At 40.1% G+C, this 23,392-nt stretch overlaps 1 protein-coding gene across 4 annotated transcripts in view; it reads left to right on the plus strand.

The window, feature by feature from the left end:
- Trappc3l (trafficking protein particle complex subunit 3L) overlaps positions 1-23,392 on the plus strand; it is a 115,250-nt gene that overhangs the window by 64,749 nt on the left and 27,109 nt on the right. For 2 of the 4 annotated variants that reach the window (XM_087596734.1, XM_087596735.1), the window contains 3 exons: positions 4,194-4,251; positions 12,194-12,303; positions 12,408-12,516. In XM_087596734.1, the coding sequence (XP_087452860.1) occupies positions 12,203-12,303; positions 12,408-12,516 (210 nt within the window). In that variant the 5' untranslated portion in view covers positions 4,194-4,251; positions 12,194-12,202. 4 annotated transcript variants of the gene reach the window in all.

A 23,392-nucleotide genomic window follows, 5' to 3' on the forward strand; every position in this document is an offset into this window, starting at 1 on the left:
TGGGAAGAAGTCCCTATGATGAGAAAATGCCTCCAAGATGTTGTAGGTAGGTCTGTGGGCATTTTCCTAATTAACAATTGGTACAGAAGGGCCCAGTCCACAATGGGCTATCTTTGGGCAGATGGTCCCAGAGTATAAAAAGTATGTTAAGCCATCCATGAGGAGCAAACCAGTAAACTGTTTCTCCAAGTTTCTCTCTGCTCATGGTTCTTGCCTTCAGGTTTCCTTTGATGAGGGACTGTGAAGTGGAAGTATATGTCAAATAAACCCTTCCCAATCCAAGTTGCTTTTGGCTGGGTTGTTTTATAACAGCATTAGAATCCTAATTAGAATACTATGGTTATCACATCTGTTGGTTTAACGAACCACTGATGAAAAATTGTGAACAAAAAATTTTGTCTACACTACCTTCCTCCCCTCATCAGTATTTCTCAAACAGCACAGGGTAACAGATATTTATGTATCACTTATATTGTTTTTTCTTCATTTTTGCATTTATTTACCTTTCAGATACTATCCCCCTCCCCAGTTCTCCTCCACAAGTCCCAATACCCTCCCCCAGCCCTCTCCCAGCTTGCCTCTATGAGGGTGCTTCCTTTCCCACCCACCTGCTCCTGCCTCAGGGTACTAGCATTCCTCTACCCTGGGTCATCAAGCCTCCACAGGACCAAGGGGCTCTCCTCCCAGTGATGCCAGATAAGATCATCCTTTGCTACATATCCAGCTGGAGCCATGGGTCCCCCCACCCTCTCTGTACTCTTTAGGTGGTGGTTTAGTTCCTGGGAGCTTTGGGATCTGGAGAAAGAGGAACACTCATCCATTGCTGGTGAGATTGCAAGCTGGTACAACCACTCTAGAAATCAGTCTGGCAGTTCCTCAGAAAATTGAAAATAGTATCACTTATATTGTATTAGGCATTATAAGTGGCCTAGAGATTATTTTAAGTAATCTAGGAGGTTGTGCATAGGTTTGCTCTTTTGTAAATTGACCTGAGTATCCATAGGCCTTGGTATCCATGGGAACCCTGGAGTCACTCTTCTGTATAGACCACAGGACAGCTGTCATTTCCAATAGATGTCAGTAGTACCATAGCATGGCATTGAAAAAACACTTCAATAATAAATAGATTTTCTTCATAAAAGTTCAAAATAACGCTCATCTGTTATTTATGTATTTCTTACAAGACTCTTGCAAAATTGTTATGAAAGAGCCAAATGGATTTGAGGTATATCTCAGACACATATGACACTATTAGATACCCATGAGAAAAGCTCCCTTGGGACTTAATTCATTTCTTGTCATTATACTGCTGGTTTTTGTTTGTTTTGGGTTTTTTTTCTTGCTTTTACAAATTAATTACTTATTTAAAATATAGATTTGAAAGGTTTTCCTATTTTAATCATTTTGAGAAATTGTGTAAACTGCAACTGAAGGCCAGAGCTGACTTCAGCTGTGGAAAAGAGCATTAAGGAGTCATTTCTTACTTATAGATCCTATAAGAGAAAACAGGAAACACAGCCATGCTTGTTTTTGTCCTAATGACTCGAAACACTTCCTTAGTGGCAAAATTTATATTGTGTTATCAAACACAGCTAAGGTAAGACATTTTAATTCCTGCAAAAAGCTAATTAGAAATTAGCTTGAGTTTTGAAATAAAGATGATTATATAACCTAGGTTTGACCAGAACTATCATATTTTAGACAGTCCCTTAGTGTTGGGGGTACAGCTCTGTTCTAGCCTTTGCCCAGCATCTGTGAGGCACAGCAGGGGAAGTAGTTTAAGCACGGATGCTTTTTATAACTTAACTGTGTCCAGTGATGTAAGAATTAAAAGACTGACAGTCCCTACCATGCCCAGCCACAAGCCTACTGTGTGATCTTGAGCAAATTACTTAGGTTGCTAGAGCCTGTTTTCCTCCTTGTCAGCTGAGACACACACACCTTCCCTCCCCGCCCCTTTCTCTCTCGATTGTCCTCCCTGTCCCTTTTTCTCCCTCCCTCCCTCCCTCCCTCCCTCCCTCCCTCCCTCCCTCCCTCCCTCCCCCCTCTCTCTCCTTTCTCTCTCTCCTCTCTGCTGTTAGCTTGTTTTCCATATTATTTTTTTGTCCTTAGCTGAACTCTGGGTTTAGCCAACTTCTGGTTCGTACCCAATTGTGGTGAGAGCAGATTCCAAAGCCTCCCTCACAGTGCCCACATTTCTAACTGCTTGGCCTTGCACAGGTGCTACTCATCAATGTTAACACAGTTTCTACCATTGGGTCAGGGTCAACATGATGGTTTCTCTAGGATGCCATAGAGACCAATTATCATTTGCCAATGTAATTAACATAACAGTGTTGTCACACAAATAGATTTTCTTTATTTTTTTCTTCCTTTGTTTTGTTGGATATTTTTCTATTTACATTTCTAATGTTACTCCCTTTCCTGGTTTCCTGTCCATAAGCACCCTATCTCATCCCCCTCCCCTTCTTCTATAAGGGTGTTGTTCCCTTCCTCAACACCCACCCTTCCTGCCCACACCCCACATTCCCCTACACTGGGGGGGTCCAGCCTTGGCGGGATCAAGGTCTTCTCCTCCCATTGGCACCCAACAAGGTCATCCTCTGCTACATATGCAGCTGGAGCCAAGGGTCAGTCCATGTATAGTCCAAATAGATTTTCTTTTTCTTTTTTTCCCCTTTTTAAAAATTAGATATATTTCTTTACTCACATTTCAAATGTTATTCACTTTCCAGGTTTCCTGTCTATAAGTCCCCATTCCCTCCCCCTCCCCCATACGGGTGTTCCCTGCATCCACCCTCTCTTACGCCCCCCCCAACCCCGCCCCTAACGTTGCACTGCACAGGTTGTCCAACCTTGGCAGGATCAAGGGCTTCTCCTTTCACTGGTGCCCCAACAATGCTATTCTCTGCTACCTATGAAGTTGGAGCCCTAGGTCAGTCCATTTACAGCCTTTCGGTAGTGGTTTAGTCCCTGGAAGCTCTAGTTGGTTGGCATTGTTGTTCTTATGGGGTTGCAAGCTCTTTCAACTCTTTCAAACCTTCTTCTGATTCCCCCAAAGGGGGTGTGCTAGCATTGACCTCAGTATTGGACATGCTCTGAATGTGTCTCTCAGGAGAGATCTATATCCAGTCCCTTTCAATATGCACTTTTTAGCTTCATCAATCTTATCTAGTTTTGGTGGCTGTATAGATATATGGGCCACATGTGGGTCAGGCTCTGAATGGCTGTTCCTTCAGTCTCTGCTCTAAACTATGGTTCCATATACCCTCGTATGGATATTTTTCCCCTTTTAAGAAGGAGTGGGAGCATCTGCATTTTGGTCATCCTTCTTGAGCTTCCTGTGGTCTGTGGATTGCATCTTGGGTAATTCGAGCTTTTGGGTTAATATCCATTTATCAATGAGTGCATACCAAGTGTGTTTTCCTGTGATTGGGTTACCTCACTCAGGATAATATTTTCTAGTTCATTCCATTTGCCTATGAATTTCATGAAGTCATTATTTTTGATAGCTGAGTAGTACTTCATTTTATATATGTGCCACATTTTTTTAATCTATCCCTCTGATGAAGGGCATCTGGGTTCTTTCTAGCTTCTAGCTATTATAAATAAGGCTGCTATGAACATAGTGGAGATTGTGTCTTTGTTGTATGTTGGAGCATCTTTCGGTATATGCCCAGGAGAGGTATAGCTGGGTCCTCAGGTAGTGGAATGTCCAATTTTCTGAGGAACCTCCAGACTGATTTCTAGAGTGGTTGCACCAGTTTGCAATCCCACCAATAGTGGAGGAGGGTTCTTCTTCCTCAACATCCTCGCCAGCATCTGCTGTCACCTGAGTTTTTGATCTTAGCCATTCTGACTAGTGTGAGGTGGAATCTCAGGGTTGTTTTGATTTGCATTTCCTTTATGACTAAGGATGTTGAACATGTCATTAGGTGCTTTTTGGCTATTTGATGGTTTTTTCTTGTTGGTTTTTTTCAAAGAACCAGCTCCTGGTTTTTTGGTTTTTTTTTTTTTTTTTATTCTTTGTATTCTTTTGTATTCTTTTCATTTCTACTTGGTTGATTTCAGCCCTGAGTTTGATTATTTCCTCCCTTCTACTCCTCTTGTGTGTATTTGCTTCTTTCTGTTCTAGAGCTTTTAGGTGTGCTGTCAAGCTGCTAATGTATGCTCTCTCCTGTTTCTTTTTGCAGGCACTCAGAGATATGAGTTTTCCTCTTAGCACAGCTTTCATTCTGTCCCATACATTTGGTAATGTATCTTCATTTTCATTAAATTCTAAGAAGTCTTTAATTTATTTCTTTATTTCTTCCTTGACTAAGTTGTCATTAAGTAGAGCATTGTTCAACTTCCATGTATATGTGGACTTTCTGTCATTATTGTTGTTAAGTCTTAGTCCATGGTGATCTGAGAGGATGCATGGGATTATTTCTATCTTCCTGTATCTGTTGAGGCCTGTTTTGTGACTGATTATATGGTCAATTTTGGAGAACGTGCCATGAGGTGCTGAGAAGAAGGTATATCCTTTTGTTTTAGGATGAAATGTTCTATAAATATCTGTTAAATACATTTGGTTCATAACTTCTGTTAGTTTCTCTGTGTCTCTGTTTAATTTCTGTTTCCATGATCTGTCCATTGAAGAGAGTAGGGTGTCAAAATCTCCTACTATTATTGTGTGAGGTACAACGTGTGCTTTGAGCTTTAGTAAGGTTTCTTTTATGAATGTAGGTGCCCTTGCATTTGGAGCATAGATATTTAGGATTGAGAGTTCATCTTGGTGGATTTTTCCTTTGATGAATATGAAGTGTTCTTCCTTATCTTTTTTAATGACTTTTGGTTGAAAGTCAATTTTATTTGATATCAGAATGGCAACTCCACCTTGTTTCTTTGGGCCATTTGCTTGGAAAGTTGTTTTCCATCATTTACTCTGAGGTAGGGTCTGTCTTTGTCTCTGGGGTGTATTTCCTGCATGCAGCAAAATGCCAGGTCCTTTTTGCATATCCAGTCTTTTTATTGGGGAATTGAGTCTGTTGATGTTGAGAGATATTAAGGAATACTAGTTGTCGCTTCCTGTTATTTTCATTGTTAGAGGTGGAATTATGTTTGTGTGTCTCTCTTTTAGTTTCATTGCAAGGAAATTATATTTTATATTCTTGCTTTCTGTGCAGTGTAGTTTCTCTCTTTGTGTTGGAGTTTTCCATCTATTATCTTTTGTAAGACTGGATTTGTAGAAAGATATTGTGTAAATTTGGTTTTGTCATGGAATATCTTGGTTTCTCCATCTATGTTAATTGATAGTTTTGCTGGATACAGTAACTTGGGCTGGCATTTGTGTTCTCTTAGGGTCTGTATGACATCTGTCCAGGATCTTCTGGCTTCATAGTCTCTGGTGAGAAGTCTGATGTAATTCTTATAGGTCTGTCTTTTTCCCTTACTGCTTTTAATATTCTTTCTTTGTTTTGTGCATTTGGTGTTCTTAACTATTATGTGACGGGAGGAGTTTCTCTTCTGGCTCAATCTATTTGGAGTTCTGTAGGTTCTTGTATGTTTGTGGGCATCTCCTTCTTTAGGCTAGGGAAGTTTTCTTCTATAATTTTGTTGAATATATTTACTGGCCCTTTAATTTGGGAGTCTTCACCTATTATCCTTAGGTTTGATCTTCTCCTTGTGTCCTAGATTTCCTGTTATGTTTTGGGCTAGGAGCTTTTTGCAATTTACATTATCTTTTGCCCCTGAGATTCTCTCCTCTTTCTCTTGTATTCTGTTGGTGATGCTTGTATCTACGACTCCTTGTCTTTTTCTTAGATTTTCTATATCCAGGTTTGTCTCTCTTTGTGCTTTCTATATTGTTTCTATTTCCATTTTCAATTCCTTCACCTGTTTTATTGTGTTTTACTGTAATTCTTTCAGGGATTTTTGTGTTTCTTCTCTAAGGGCTTCTGCTTGTTTACTTGTGTTTTCATACATTTCTTTAAAGGAGTTATTTATGTCTTTCTTAAAGTCTTCCATCATTATCAAAAATGTGAGTTTAAATCTAAATATTGCTTTTCCAGTGTGTTTTGATATCCAGTATTTTCTTTGTTGGGAGAACTGGGCTGTGATGATGCCAAGTAGTCTTGGTTTCTGTTGCTTGCATTCCTGCACTTGCCTCTAGCCATTGGCTTGTCTCTGGTGTTTGCTTGTCTTGCTGTTTCTGAGAGTGACTTGACCCTGCTGTAGGCCTCTGTGTCAGCACTCCTGTAGAACTGTTTTCCTGTTTTCTTTCAGCCTTTTCTGAGAACAGGTACTCTGATTTCAGGTATGTCAGTGCTCCTGGAGACTCTCTTCCAGCTCTAGGCGTGGGCAGGAATCAAAGGGACCTGCCCCTGATTGCTCCTAGGTCCTTGCACCCAGTGGGCACAGTTGGCACTAGGTGATTGCCTCTTGGGCCTGGTCTGTGGGCAGAGGATAGTCTCCTCTGACTTCTCAGGAGTGTCCACACTTCTGAGGGTCCAGCTCTCTCCCCCACAAGATTTGAGTATAGGGAGCTGTTTGGCCTGTTCAGTTTGGTCCTGGGCACACAGCAGAACCGTGAGTACCAGCAGCTGAGTGTTCCTATATTCCTGTGTCCAAAGGCACTGTGCAGTTTCCTCTTGGGTTGGAGATGTGAGCAGAGGTGTGCAGAAGTGGCAGTCTCTCCTGCGGTCTCAGGATGTCTGCATTTGTGGGTGTTCAGCTCTTTTCCCCACAGGATTTGGGTGTAGAGAACTGTGGGATGCTATCAGTTCAATTCCAGGCAGAATCAGAAACAGGAAGTGCCCTGACCCAGAGGACTTCTGCCTCTGTGTGTCTTGAATGCACCAGGCAGATCACTTGGTAGCAGAAAAATGGGTCTTACCTCTGCTCTCTGGTGTGTTGGTGCTCCTGGAGACTGTCCGATAGATTTAGATTATAGATATTGACATAGATACATAGATATAGATAGATAGATAGATAGATAGATAGATAGATAGATAGATAGATAGATAGATAGATAGATAGATTAAATATACAGACATATATCTTTGGGAAGTAATCTCTTCAGTTTACTAAATCAGAAGTTTCTTGTGAGTTTCATGAAACTTATAAGCCTCATTCTTCCTCAGATATTTCTGAGATATATATATTTCATATATATATACATATGAACCAAAGAAGGTGTCTCTCCATCTGTTACTATAGCATCTTCTTTTTGTAATGGAGGGAATGGAGGGAAATTTCTATGTTCTAGATGGAACATCACAGAGCAGTTAAAAATGGCTTTTGTCTTACAACCAATACAGAGAACATAGGCCATTGTGATTAACATTTATATAACCATTGCTATGACACTTTTTTTTTTTTACTTTCGTGGCTTTATGTTTGACCTCACCCACCTGCTTTTGTGTTGTTGTTGTCATTGTTGTTGCTTCTACTTCATGCTTGTCTAGGCAACTCAAGCTGGGTTGTGGGAGGAGCAAAGGGAGCCACATTTTTTTCCCTCTCCCCAGAGCTTGCCACTGAAAACAAGTAGAATGAGGAGGAGCACTATTTTCAGTCAGCAAACTTTTCTTCAGACTAAGGATTTTTATTGAACATTGTGGAATTTGTCAAATACAGCTACTGCCTCTGGTTTCTGTGAATTTCTTCACTGTGATAACCGATTCTCTCCCTAACTCACTGTCATAACTATTACTTCCAACGTCCACTTAATTACTGCTAGAGGTATTACTAGACAGTAGAATGGCCAAGAACCCCAGGACATTGCTAACCCAATCTGCTCTTTGTAAGCCCAAGGGACATAACATGCAAGACACAGTGGCAGATACTGTCCATAGCAAGTGAGCTCTGGGCTTAATCTTAATGACTATGTGGGGGTCCCACAGACTTTTAAGTCATGTTTACCTTCTGAAGTACCTGTTGGTTTCAAGGTGGGGAAAGGATGAGATTCAGGTTGTGGGACAGAAATTATAGTGTCAAGATAAGTAAGCAAAGACCCACCTTAGAAAGGGAAAGGAACATGTGATTCTGTTCCTTAAATCCCTCTATTATGAAAAGCAAGCAACATAGATATGCATTTGCATCTAAGGTAGTTTTTTAACTTTTTTACTGATTCATTGGGAATAGTACATCTTGCACTCCCTCCAATCCCCTTCATCTCCCTGTCCCTTCATATCTACCTCTGCCCTTGCAACCTCCCCCACAAAGAAAATTTAAAAATAAAACAAACAAATAAATCAACAACAACAACAACAACAGCAACAACAACAATCTCATCAGGAAAGCTGTGGTGTGACACAGTGTGTCCTCTTTTGTCCACACAGCTTTACTTGCAAATGTTCATTGCAATGAATCATTGGTCTGGTTCAAGGCCTCTTGCTTCTGCTACACTATCAATACTGGATTCTCTCCAGGACTCCTCTTGGATATCCTGTAGTTGCCCAGTGTCTTGGTGATCCTGCAGCTTTGGATCTGTAGAACCAGCCCTTTCACACAGACCAGCAGTTCATAGGCAAGGTAGATATTGGGTGGGCCAACTCAGATTCCTGGATCTGGGCCTGGGTAGTATCTGAGTTGGTCAGTCTGCCAGCTGTCTTTCACCCACATCACCAGGGCAAGCTCTCAAACACTGCCCTAGCTACCATACCCAGTGCTCCATCTGGCAAGGGACAGGGCCAACTCTCCTGCTCTCATGGGCCCATGTCAGCAAAACCAGCTCTACTGTGTAGCTCAGGCAAGATTTAGAGGCATTTCAAATGCTGGTGAGGGTCTGGGATAGCTCTCCTGCTCTCACAACTTCAGGTCCAGCTCACCTGCCCCTTCTCCATCAGGGCCATCTTTACTGTGCTGCCCAGGTTAGGCCTAAGCTCCACTCTTCAGTGCTGCAGCTGGTAAGAGATGGAAACATCTCTCCTAAGTCTAAAGTTTTAACCAGTCTGAGAAATACAATTATTTTACATTTAATCTTCCAATTTTTTCCTATTGATTAGTTTCCTTTGTATGTACTTCATTATTTCAATCCCCCATCTTTTTTTGTATTATAAATTTGTTGGGTTTTTTCTTTTTTTCTCCATCTCTATTAAATTGGTTATTTCTTATGTACATTTCAATTGTTATTACCTTTTCCAGTTTTCAGACAAATGTCCCCCTAACCCTACCCCCTCCCCTTCTATGTAGGTGTTCCCCTCCCCATCCTCCCCCCATTACCGCCCACCCTCCAACAATCCCGTTCACTGGGGGTTCAGTCTTGGCAGGACCAAGGGCTTCCCCTTCCACTGGTGCTCTTACTAGGCTATTCATTGCTACCTATGCAGTTGGAGCCCAGGGTCAGTCCATGTATAGTCTTTGGGTAGTGGCTTAGTCCCTGGAAGTTCTGGTTGCTTGGCATTGTTGTTCATATGGGGTCTCAAGCCCCTTCAAGCTCTTTCAGTCCTTTCTCTAAATCCTTCAACAGGGGTCCTGTTCTCAGTTCAGTGGTTTGCTACTGGCATTCACCTACGTATTTGACATGTTCTGGCTGTGTCTCTCAGGAGAGATCTACATCCAGCTCTTGTCGGCCTGCACTTCTTTGCTTCATCCATCTTATCTAGTTTGGTGGCTGTATATGTATGGGCCACATGTGGGGCAGGCTCTGAATAGGAGTTCCTTCAGCCTCTGTTCTAAACTTTGCCTTCCTATTCCCTCCCAAGGGTATGCTTGTTCCCCTTTTAAAGAAGGAGTAAAGCATCTGCATTTTGGTCATCCTTCTTGAGTTTCATGTGTTCTGTGCATCTAGGGAAATTCAAGCATTTGGGCTAATATCCACTTATAAACGAGTGCATACCATGTGTGTTTTTCTGTGATTGGGTTACCTCACTCAGGATGATATTTTCCACTTCCATCCATTTGCCTATAAATTTCATAAAGTCATTGTTTTTGATAGCTGAGTAGTATTCCATTGTGTAGATGCACCACATTTTCTATATCCATTCCTCTGTTGAAGGGCATCTGGGTTCTTTCCAGCTTCTGGCTATTATAAATAAGGCTGCTATGAACATAGTGGAGCATGTGTCTTTGTTATTTGTTGGGGCATCTTTTGGGTATATGCCCAAGTAAGATATAGCTCGGCCCTGAGGTAGTTTAATGTCCAATTTTCTGAGGAAGCTCCAGACTGAATTCCAGAATGGTTGTACCAGTCTGTAATCCCACCCACAATGGCAGAGTGTTCTTCTTTCTCCACATCATTTCAGCCAGCATCTGCTGTCACCTGAGTTTTTGATCTTAGCCATTCTGACTGGTGTGAGGTGGAATCTCAGGGTTGTTTTGATTTGCATTTCCCTTATGACTAAAGATGTTGAACATTTCTTTAGGTGTTTCTCAGCCATTCGGCATTCCTCAGCTGTGAATTCTTTGTTTAGCTCTGAACCCCATTTTTTAATAGGGTTATTTGTCTCCCTGCGGTCTAACTTCTTGAGTTCTTTGTATATTTTGGATATAAGCCCTCTATCTGTTGTAGGATTGGTTAAGATCCTTTCCCAATCTGTTGGTTGCCATTTTGTCCTAACAACAGTGTCCTTTGCCTTACAGAAGCTTTGTAGCTGTATGAGATCCCATTTGTTGATTCTTGATCTTAGAGCATAAGCCATTGGTGTTTTGTTCAGGAAATTTTCTTCAGTGCCCATGTGTTCGAGTCAATCCCCCATCTTACTGTAACAAAAAAATGTCTTGAGGAGTATAGATTGCTGCCACAGTGGTCATGCTAATAGTCTTTGTTCCTCTGCAGTTTGAGGTGGGAGGATCCCCTGACCAATGGAAGCTAGGCTAGGCATCAATGTGAGATTTTAGTCAAAGAAAATAGCTTCCAAAGATATGATGGTGCATGTAAACTTTTATTTGTATTTTCCAGTGCAATCTTTTATTTCTAGGCAATTTCATTTCTCTGTTATATGAGCAAGCTTATTAAAAGGAGAAAATTGTCCGACATTGCTATTATTTAGTCTTCTCTGCCACACAGTATAGACTTTATTAGGTGTTATAAATATGAACTCAGAAAAAAAGAGTTTTTAAATCACACACACACATATATATAGGGTATCTTTTTCTCTATTTTGTCCAGACACACAGAGAAATGAAGCTAGCATCTACATTCATCTATAGTTGAAGATCATGACCCTTTTCTAGAACAGGAAGTACCTTACTTCCTACCAAATAAGGAGCTCTGTGATCTAAGCGTATTTGCTATATTGAAAACCCAGTATATCTGGTAGTGCATAGTAACAAACCATAGTAACAAGACTTAAACTACGGCAGAATCCAGAACAGGAAAGTATCTGATTCCCATTAAATAATAGACAGTTAATTCATCTTGATAATTTCATCAAAATGTTTATTTTTGTCACTGCCTATCCAGATAATTATGGAAAGTTTCAGAAGAGTGATATTCAACCCTCTACTCTGAGGTCAGCCGCAATTGCAAAATGTAAACACTAAATACGTAATTAAGTAATTGCTAATTATGTTTTCACATTACTTTGAAAACTGTTTGAAATGCATCCTAAAACTTATCATGGAGCCAAAATGCTGTAGATAGACTCCTCTAGTTGCAGCAATAAGGTTCATTTCAGGGTTTACTGAAGTATATTCTAGGATGTAATATCTGAATTGGAAAACTGCTTGATCGGTCCTAACAGGCCATTGGACAGGCCCTGTTGCAGTCTCTTTCCATTTTAGTGACTTTCTGCTCGTTACTTGTTTCTTCTTCCAGGTAGTTACTAATATTTTCTTGGTTGTTTTGTTTTGTTTTGTTTTGTTTTGATTTGTGGTTTTCCTCTCCATGCTTCTGGTGTTATACAGGATTCTCTGTCTTGTAGATTTTGCCCATTTTTTAAAAAGGTGTGTGTGTGTGTGTGTGTGTGTGTGTGTGTGTGTGTGTGTGTGTGTGTATGTGTATGTGTCTGTAGATCCTATGTCGAAGTTAGAGGACAACTTCAGAAAGCTGGTCCTCCTCTTCTATGAGTTCCAGGTGTCGAATTCAGGCCATTTTGTGAGCAAGAACCTCTCTCTCTCTCTCTGGGTATTGTTTGTCTTCTGCCCAATCATTCATTCACTATGACTTTCTCTGTATATCATATGTTTGTAGTTCTGAAAAGAACATCTCTAATCTGCCCACTCAATTAGAAACCTTCTGGATAAAGTTTTTATGCTCGGTCATTTTCAGACCCCCTAGATGATTTGCCAGGCTCTCAAATGTCCACAGCAGCCCATCATCAACCATGACCGTAATGGTACAGCATGGCATCATGGGAACCCCTCAGAAATAATGCTCAGGTATTGAAACTATTCTGAGATAAACTAGTAAAATGTGACTCTTACCTTCTCAGAACCCTCTGACCTACATTTTGGAGCCTGCTGTTTCCTTTTCTTTATTCCAGAGGCTGGACTTGGCAGGGACTCTTAGTGCACCAGACTCCACTTGTGCTTACCATGGGTCTTGCAGTGGAGAGAATTGCCTGCCTTACGTGTTTTACAGATAATAATCAAGTAAGTAAATCTTTTTTTAAAAAAATGCTTCCCATAGGAAGCAGTCCAAGTGAAACCGCATTGTTTGTTGAAAGTCAGTAGGTAAGACCATTAATGAGAGTGGACACATTTCTCAGAACAGTAAATTCAATAGAGAGGCAGACAGGAAAGTTATATTGTGATGCAGAAGACAGATTGGGTTTTCTTTTGAATTTAGAAAGGAAGTAAGCTTGCAAACTTGCCCTAGTTATCTAGTTCTGTGGGACTTTTCTTTTGTTTCTTCCCCCCAAATCCCACCTAAATGTTTCCAGTCTTTTCTGTGGGCATTCTGTGTTTTTTCAAATAATGTTGCCTGAGGTGACCTGATAAATATTTTTATGTGAATAGGAAAACTGCCAAAATAAAGTGAATTTGAACCAGATTTTTCAAGACAGAGACATCAGTGTGTCTGAAGTTTATTTTTCTTTAAAAATTTTTCTTTTTTATAAAGAAATGCTTTTGTACCACATGTGTCTGAATTTTACTTATTGTCCATTCTTCTCCTCCTCCCTATTTTTCTTCTCTTTCCCTTTCCCTTTCCTCTTCTTCCTCTTCCTCCTCTTCTTAATTATATTTGTCTTCTTCTTCATTTTGTAAACAATTTTTATTGTTTATTTACCCTGAATGCTCCTTTCACAATCAAAGCTTCCCCAGAACTTGCACTGTGTTATCATCACAGCACTATATACTCCAAGGGCTATCTGTGGCTAACCTCTGGACGGTCCTTCTATTGTCAGGATAGAAATCTCTATTTTCCCCTTTACAGCAGCTTCTATGCCCTCTTAACTGCCTCTTTTGTGCACACACACACACACACACACACACACACACACACACATGCACACACATTCACAAATACATATACATACATATGCACACACATGTAGACACACACATACACATATACACATATGCACATATACACACATGCATGCTGCACATATATTTGCCTTCTTTTACAACTTATCTTAAGTGACGTGCTAAAAAATGTAATCAGAAGGGTGCAAGGGAGAACCAGAAATCTGTAAGCAAGGCACAGTGAAATTCACAAACTAGACCACTCACTGGGTAGAAAGAAAGTTTATTGGGGGACACAAACTGCTGGAGAATAGAGAACAGCACCCTGCAGGAAAAGCTTTGCCAGTTTTATTGGGACAGGCAGTATCAGAGGAGGGTGCAGACCAGAAAAGCCTGTGAGGAGTTTGCATGGGGACTTTGATCTGTTGTAGGCTGTTTTGGTTAATTGGCCTTTGTACAGGGTAGTTTAACCATTAGGGGAGTAGATAAGGAAAGTAATGACCTGCCCTATGAAATTCCTGAGGAGTACTGAGTTTAGGTGTCTATTTACCTTCTGTTTACCTAGTAGGGTCCTGTCTGGGCTGGCCCTCCACTGTCACTTAAGACACTGTCACCAGTACTACCATTTGGGGTCACTTTGGACCCAACAGCATCTCTTTGTTTCCAAGCCTTTGTTTCTGCTGTATTTGTTAAGATCTGTCACTGTTGTATAGAACTGATATTTGCTGATTGACTTATTCCTGGACCTCATTCAAGCAAGGAGCACATCACCGTGATTTCCTAGCTGTCCACTTCTCCAGGTGATAAAGCCTTCTAGAGGGGATTCTGATTCCCCACGTTACTTCCTGGGGCAGATATAAGCATAGGATATTTCCATGGAGTACTCATCCTGGAAACTTACACTCTACCCAGGACAAACTGTTAATGAGGAAGCTAGGAGAAAGGTACATTCTTATTTCACAGATTTCACCCAAATATTAAACTATTTGGATGCCTTGCCACTATCTTATACAAGAATAATTTTTAGAATTTGTAGGCTGTTTCCTACACTTCTTAAACAGCCAAAGATTGGAGTAGAAATAATGCCAAGTGTTCCGAGTTTAAGACCCAGGCAGTTCTTACAGTGCATGGAGCTCAGGACATGGGTGGGGAGGCCAAGAAGGAGGGCCACTTGTTAATACAGAGAGTCTGGAGAGGCATGCAGAATGAAGGCTCCCAAAAAATTGGGTGGAAATGGAAAGCCAGGCCAGAGATGGTGCTTCTCAGCACAGTGCAGGCAAACAGGGATGAGGGCCAAAGCATCATCTGTGCCACATTTTAAGTCTGGACTGGATTCATCACTTCCTCTAATTCTTCAACCAGAAAAACTGGATGCTAATCAGATTACATTTTAGCTTAACTTCTTCTTTTGCCGTTGCTATTTACCATAGCCTAACTCACAACCAAAAGCAGAGCATAATGAACTATTTTCACTTCTGTTTTTTTTCTCCTTCTCACATATATTAAAGTAAGTGGGAGCTCTTGGTAAATGGGAATTAAATTCCACAGAAGTCATAGCCCAACATAGTACAGCATTCCAGAGAAGGCTGGCATCTGAGTTAGCTGAATGTCAGGCCATTTTCCTACTTAACATTTTTGGGCAGAAAAGAAAGGAGTAGAACTAAATTAAAAGGAAAGAAAAGTTTTGTGGTTAGAAAATTTCCAATAATTAAAAGATGATAATATTAACAGTCAAACCAATCCATAAAATAGTTTAAGAATTTTTACTATTTGGACTGGGATTATAGTAGATAGGTTATTTTTAAAAAGAAACTTTAAAAATATGTAGCCGCCTAACTTCTTCTCCCATTAAGTAGGGGAAAAAAACCTGTGTAATATAATCTAACACATAGATGATCTTTCTGTTCTACAGGAATGGGTAGAAGAAAAATGTGGGGAATTATTTCTTGTGGAAATCATGTTTGTGTAGCCACTGAGGGTTATGGATTTTAGAACTCAGATTGGGGAAGAACCCAGAGACATATGAGTAGCTTTTGTTATTGTTCCAACATGAAGAAGAGGTGCCTTCAGGAAAATGATCCCTAAACTTTAGTGATTACATTTGAGAACAATGTTTTTTCTTTAGTCACAGAGAAGTATCTGTTAAGGCTTGGTGCTCAGTTGATTCTGAAAGTCCCTAAACAAAACCCCTGCTTCCTTTCACTTTACTGACAATTGTATGTCCTTCCCTTCTAGTTGTGATCAGATTTTACAGCAGTAAGTCAGGTGTCCTCCAAGCATCTTCTCTCCTTGGTGCTATTACCATGTATTACCAATCATTCAGCAGAGACGCGTAAATGTTCCATGTCAGCATATGTAAACCAGGCTGCCTTGGTTTGCATAGGGGCCTCTTAGTTTTATTCATTTGTTTAGTGTACATATTGTATGAATGTGTAGATGAACATGTATGCATATTCATGTGTGGGCATGCACACGTAATCACCTATAAGCATATATTTGAAGGCCAGAGGACATCTCTGTCATTCCTTAAGAGTCATCAGCCTAGGTTGATGTGATGATATATGTCTTTAATGTCAGCACTCAGGAGACAGGCAGGTCTATAAGTTCAAGGCCAGCGTATTCTACAAAGTGAATGCCAGAACAACCAAGGCTACACAGAGAAACTGTCTGGAGCCTCGGGAATTGGAGGGAATGGACACAAGGACAGAGAACAACGAAAAGGAGGCATCAGGCTTGTTTTTCCAGAGAAGGTTCTCTCACTGGCCTGAATCTCACCGAGTAAGCTGGACTGGCTGGCCAGCAAGCCCCAATGCCCTCTGTTTCTCCAGCTGCCTGGCTCTGAGGTTCTATGTGCAGTACTAAAGCTGGAAATTTTATGTGCATCCCCAGACTCAAACACAGGTCTTCATGTCTCAAGGCACGCATTTTCTCAGCTGAGATGTCTCTCTGGCTCCAGAGGTCTCTCTCCCAACCCCCATAATGCTTAACACCTCTCAATCAAATTCATAAAATAAAGAGAAGAAAGAAAGGAAGGAAGGAAGGGAAGAAGGAAGGAAGGAAGAAAAAAGAAAGGGAGAAAGGAAGAAAAAGAGAGAAGAAAGGCAAAATTTTTCAGGGAAACCAAACCTTCACCTCCAAGCCCTTACTCTTTATTTGTTTGTTTTACATTGAGCCTGAGTTATAATTGATGTAATTATAAAAAGCACCTGAACATGTTTAATGTGAATCTTACAGTGCATGAGAGCCTTCATTAAGAAGCTGAGAACCATAGGATTGAATACTAATTAGGAAAGAATGATATGTTGCAAAAGAGCAACTAAATTAATTAGACAGGAAGGCTGGGCGATGATAGTTACATTAATGAAGTCTGTAGAGAGTGTTCTCAGCCTCCATTTCTCATGCTATACAACAAGAATGAAGCTCTCCCTTGTGTTGTAGAGAGAGCATCTCGTTTGGGGATCCCATCTATCTTTTGCTTTTGAAAACAACATGAGGGTCAAAGTGACCTTCTGCTTCTGATGTTTTGCACATACCTTTAACTCAAAAGTAGCATGGCAGAGTAACACACTTAGGGAGTGTGAAGTGGCTCCAGAACTTTTGAAACAAACCAGCTCCTGTGGGTTGGAAATAGTAATAGCTTTGAGAGCATTTCATCAGTGTGATTATGTATAAATAATTTATTTATCAAGAATGAAAACTATGAAGAAAATACTCTGGGAAATGAAATCCTGCAGAACTTTCTCAGTATAAAGAATTAGAAGCATCAGAAAGGCCAACTGAATTCTGTGCCATCCCTGCCAACTCATTGTCTGGATAGGTCATTTCAAAAGGAATACTTGGTCAATCCAGATGTGCCCTGACTTCTCCCGACTCTCTGGGCAGCGGTTCTCAGCAGTAGCTGCTCTTTAAAACTCCTGAGCATCACAGAAATTTCGGTGCTCAAGGCCAACTGTCGACCAGTGAAGTATTGGTTTCTTAATACAAAAAAGGCAATAGAATATTGTTAATGTTCCCTGACTATTTCTAATGAACATTTGTGTTTAGAGGAAGGGTTTAGAGCAACTGTATCTCATATTGCTGTAAGCAATGAGGTAGAACTCTCATTCATGCCCATTAAACTCTTCAAATAAAATAAAATGAATAAGGTGCACTGGAGTAAAGTGAGAAAACATTCCAAAGTTATGAGACATGCTAAAGAGCTGGTTAAAATGGAGCACTTTCTTCCTTGACTGGGGAGGTGGGCTGATCTCCAGATAGCAAGAAGGTAAATAAATCATGTATTCTACACCCTTACTCCAATGACATGGAAACTATTAGAAAATGAATTCAGAAACTAAGTTTTTAAAAAACTGCCTTGCTTCATGTGCAAGGTAAGTGAACTCAGAGTCAGCCAACTGCTTAAGGAAGTAAATTTTTGGAAAGCCCTGATCATTGTCCCTTATGTTTCCGCATCCCACCATGCAGATTCCAATAAACCCGCTGGGAGTAATAACCCTGTCCTGTTTAAACCATCAGCATTCCACAACTGAAGACTACATTTCTTTCTGTTGGCATCTAGGGCTCAAATGCATTTACAACACAACTTGTCACCATTTACCAGGACTTAGGTAGTAAACTCTACCAAGGATAATCACATTTTGATGTTTTGTCCCTATAGTCATTTGTTAGATCATATAATCATTTTATCCTCTTCTTTGAAGTGATCTAGTAAATGCAATTAGGGTATTTAATTTAATCTGTTTTCATTATAATGTATATATATTTTTTCTTCTGGTATTGATATTGATGCAAGTTTAGAAAATTATAAAAAATGAACTGTTCCGACAACAGTTTAAGTTTAGGAAGAATTCTAAACCTTTTATGAACGCCCCACCAATGTAAATCTTAGCAATCATAATTTTTAACTAAGGTACCAAGAATAAACAAAGTGAAACTATGACCTCATTAATATATAGAAGCTGAGCTGAGCACAGCTGCCCCAGATGTCCAGACACTGGATGTAGAAGGCTCCAGTGCTCCCACCAGAGTCCACGACCCTTGAAGGCAGACACTTATTCCCAGGAACATACCAGAAAGTAGGCTCACGGGGAACCCATGGGCTGCTGCCTATAATTAAGGTAGCTGAATGAGACATGTACTAATTCAGTATTTTCCTATTTCAAATCAGAGCACACATTGTTAAAGGTATCATTGTGAAATGGCAGTGTTTGTGTTAGCAGTCAGAAAATTATGGGTTCCAGTTCATTTCCCATACCTTAACAATGGATTTATTAACTGTTACAACAATAAACAATAAACTGTCTGAACTTTAATGTATTTTGTACTAAGAAAATATGGAAACAGGAACACTCTGCCTCATGGTATGCTTTTGGAATTTAAGTGAAATACAAAAACAACACCTCAAAACTAGCTGAGTATTTAAAATTAATTTAATGAAATACCAACAGGAATGAGGCAGTAGTTTGGTTCTGAATCAAAGAACCAACTGTGGAGTTCTTCAGAGTGATACAAAGCGAGAGCATAAGCAGGGCACTTACCCAGTCAATTTCCTGAGGCTTGAAAAGACGTGCCTCTCCAGCCTGAAAGAGCAGATCTTGTAACAGAAATGTCCCTGTCTGAAAGCATTTTTTAGAAACATTTGTAGATGTTTAATATGAAAGGTCACCTTTGAGAGTATAGGCAAATATTGTGCTCTTAACAGGGATATATCAGGTGTTGAGTCCTAACATCTCTTTCAAGGGCATTCCCTCAGAGACTGTCAAGAAATGCTTCCCTAAAGTTTCTCCACTTTCCAACACCACCATGAGCGGAAAACCTATGTACAGGGGTCTTTAGAAGACATTTCAGACCCAAATGCATAGTGAATAATCTAAATTGGACTTCTCCTGGTTGCTTCTTTATTATAATAAATGCACTGCCGTGTTTTGCTAACATTTCCTATAAACTAGTAGTTTTCTCTAGATGCTTGTTTATCTTCTGGTTTTGCGCTTTAGTAAATAATACTTCCCAGGGGGTACTGTGCGCTTACTTTTATCCTGCATCACAAGATATCAACTGTCTGCTTGCTGTTTTTGAGGAAGCGAATGTAGATAAGGGGCTTCGAGTTGCACAGGATTTGACTCACTTATTTTCACCTAATAGTTTAGAATTTAATACTTCTTGCTGACATCCATTATGTCATTAGGCGTTGTTAAACTTTTTCTTTTTTTTTCTAGTTCTGAAAAGCACTACCTAAAGCAACAAAAAGATCAAAAGGGGGTATAAGATAGCATAGAATAACAGCTTTTGTGTACTCAGATAACAACCCCTTTGGAGACATAATGGAACGAGACAACATTGAGAACAGCAACATAGAATACTGACAAATAACTGTTGCAAGAAACTTACGTGAGATAGCCCATAAAACATGCCTAGAGCATCAAGAATAGCTTTGAACAAATGGAATGACCCCAAAGTTCTTGGGTAGGTTGAGATAACAAAGATGTCTGAGTGAGTAGGTCTGGGGCAAAAATCTGAAATTATGAATTCTGGCTAATCTCCTTCTCCAGCATGACTGGCTCCATACTTCGGAATCTTGATTCTCAAAACGTGACTACTGAATCAGTGACATCAGCATTACCAGAGAACTGCTAAAAATGTCACTAGGTCCTCTGGAAGAGAAACTCAAAATTTTACTTAGCTAGATGATGTCAACATGAGCCGAGTGTGAGAAACCTTTAAGCTCAAATTTAATTTGAATAGGAGTCAAATACATGTTTTCAGAGCAAACTGGATTCAGCAGGAGTGGAGTGTGGCTCTAACTTTTTTTTCTTTTATTGGATATTATTTTATTAACATTTCTAATGCTATTCCCTTTCCTGATTTCCCTGACATAAGCCTCCTATCCCATCTCTCTCCCCTTCTTCTATAAGAGTGCTCCCCTCCCCAACCATCCCCACTTCATTCCTCACCCTGACATTCCCCTACACTGGGGGGTCCAGCCTTGGCAGGACCAAGGACTTCTCCTTCCATTGGTTCCCAACAAGGCCATCCTCTGCTACATATGCAGCTGAAGCCATTGGTCAGCCCAGTCGTTGGGTAGTGAGTTAGTCCCTGGCAGCTCTGGTTGGTTGGCATTGTTGTTCTTATGGGGTTGCAAGCCCCTTCAGCTCTTTCAATACTTTTTCTAATTCCTCCAACTGGGGGTCCCGTTCTCAGTTCAATGGTTTGCTGCTATCATTCGCCCCTGTATTTGTCACACTCTGGCTGACCCTCTCAGGAGACAGCTATGTCAGGCTCCTGTCAGCACGCACTTCTTAGCTTCATCAATCTTATCTAGTTTTGGTGGCTGTATATATTTGCCTGTATATACCTGTGGAGCAGGCTCTGAATGGCTGTTCCTTCAGTCTCTGCTCCAAACTTTGCCTCCATATACCCTCCTATAAATATTTTTGTTCCCCGTTTTAAGAAGGAGTGAGGCATCCATACTTTGCTGGTCCTTCTTGAGCTTCATGTGGTCTGTGAATTGTATCTTGGGTAATTCGAGCTTTTGGGCTAATATTCACTTATCAGTGAGTGTATACCATGTGTGTTTTTCAGTGATTGGGTTACCTCACTCAGGATGATATTTTCTAGTTCAATCCATTTGCCAATGAATTTCATAAAGTCATTGTTTTTGATAGCCGAGTAGTATAGATGTACCTCATTTTCTATATCCATTCCTCTGTCGAAGGGCATCTGGGTTCTTTCCAGCTTCTAGCTATTATAAATCAGGCTGCTATGAACATAGTGGAGCACGTGTCTTTGTTATATGTTGGAGTATCTTTTGGGTATATGCCCAGGAGAAGTATAGCTGGGTCCTCAGGTAGTAAAATGTCCAATTTTCTGAGGAACCTCCAGACAAATTTCCAGAATGGTTGTACCAGTCTGCAATCCCACCAACAATTGAGGAGTGTTTCTCTCTCTCCACATCCTTGCCAACATCTGTTGTCACATGAATTTTTGATCTTAGCCATTCTGACTGGTGTGAGGTGGAATCTAAGGGTTGTTTTGATTTACATTTCCCTGATGACTAAGGATGTTGAACATTTCCTTAGGTACTTCTCAGCCATTCAGTATTCCTCAGCTGAGAATTCTTTGTTTAGCTCTGTACCCCATTTTTAATAGGGTTATTTGTCTCCCTGCGGTCTAACTTCTTGAGTTCTTTGTATATTTTGGATATAAGCCCTCTATCTGTTGTAGGATTGGTTAAGATCCTTTCCCAATCTGTTGGTTGCCATTTTGTTCTAATAACAGTGTCCTTTACCTTACAGAAGCTTTGCAGTTTTATGAGGTCCCATTCATCGATTCTTGATCTTAGAGCATAAACCAGAAAATTTGCCCCAGGGTCCATGTGTTCGAGGCTCTTCCCCACTGTTTCTTCTATTAGCTTGAGTGTATCTGATTTTATGTGGAGGTCCTTGATCCACTTAGACTTAAGCTTTGTACAGGGTGATAAGAATGGACCGATTTGCATTCTTCTACATGCTAACCTCCAGTTGAACCAGCACCATTTGTTGAAAATGCTGTCTTTTTTCCATTGGATGGTTTTAGCTCCTTTTGTCAAAGATTGAGATGACCATTGGTGTGTGGGATCATTTCTGGATCATCAATTCTATTCCATGAATCTACCTGCCTGTCTCTGTACCAATACTATACAGTTTTTATCACTATTGCTCTGTAATACAGCTTGAGGTCAGGGATGGTGATTCCCCCAGAAGTTCTTTAATTGCTGAATATTGATTGTGCTATCCTGGGTTTTTCTTATTCCAAATGAATTTGCAAATGGTTCTTTCTAACTCTGTGAAGAATTGAGTTGGAATTTTGATGGGAACTGCATTCAATCTGCAGATTGCTTTTGGCAAAATGGCCATTTTTACTATATTAATCCTGCCAATCCATGAGCATAAGAGATCTTTCCATCTTCTAAGATCTTCTTCAATTTCTTTCTTCAGAAACTTGAAGTTCTTGTCCTACAGATCTTTCACTTGCTTGGGTAGAGTCACACCGAGGTATTTTATGTTATTTGTTACTATTGTGAAGGGTGTCATTTCCCTCATTTCTTTCTCAGCCTGTTTATCCTTTGAATAGAAGAAGGCTACTGATTTGTTTGAGTTAATTTTATATCCAGCCACTTTGCTGAAATTGATTATCAGGGTTAGTAGTTCTCTAGTAAAACGTTTGGGATGATATCATCTGCGAATAGTGATATTTTGACTTCTTCCTTTCCAATTTGTATCCCTTTCACCTCCTTTTGATGTCTGATTGCTCTGGCTAGGACATTGAGTACTATAATGAATAAGTAGGGAGAGAGTGGGCAGCCTTGTCTAGTCCCTGATTTTAGTGGGATTGCTTCAAGTTTCTTGCCATTTAGTTTGATGTTGGCTACTTGTTTGCTGTATATGGCTTTTACTATGTTTAGATATGGGCCTTGAATTCCTGATCTTTCCAAGACTTTTAATATGAAGGGTTGTTGAATTTTGTCAACTGCCTTCTCAGCATCTAATGAAATGATCATGTGGTTTTTTTTCTTTGAGTTTGTTCATATAGTGAATTATGATGATGGATTTCCATGTATTGAACCATCCCTGCATCTCTGGGATGAAGCATACTTGATCATGATGGATGATAGTGTTGATGTGTTCTTGGATTCGATTTTCAAGAATTTTATTGAATATTTTTGCATCAATATTCATAAGAGAAATTGGTCTGAAGTTCCATTTCTTTGTTGGGTCTTTGTGTGGTTTAGGTATAAGAGTAATTGTGGTTTCATAGAAGGAATTGGGTAGTGACCCATCTGTTTCTATTTTGTGAAATAGTTTGGAGAGTATTGGTGTGAGGCCTTCTATGAAGATCAGATAGAATTCTGCAGTAAACCCATCTGGTCTTGGGCTCTTTTTGGTTGGGAGATTTTAATAACTGCATCTATTTCTATAGGAGTTATGGGGCTGTTTAGATGGTTTAACTGATCCTGACTTAACTTTGGTACCTGGTATCTGTCTAGAAAATTGTCCATTTCATCCAGATGTTCCTGTTTTGTTGA

The sequence above is a fragment of the Rattus norvegicus genome, chromosome 20, assembly GCF_021556685.1.
Source record: "Rattus norvegicus strain SHRSP/BbbUtx chromosome 20, alternate assembly SHRSP_T2T, whole genome shotgun sequence".
Lineage (NCBI taxonomy): Eukaryota > Metazoa > Chordata > Mammalia > Rodentia > Muridae > Rattus > Rattus norvegicus.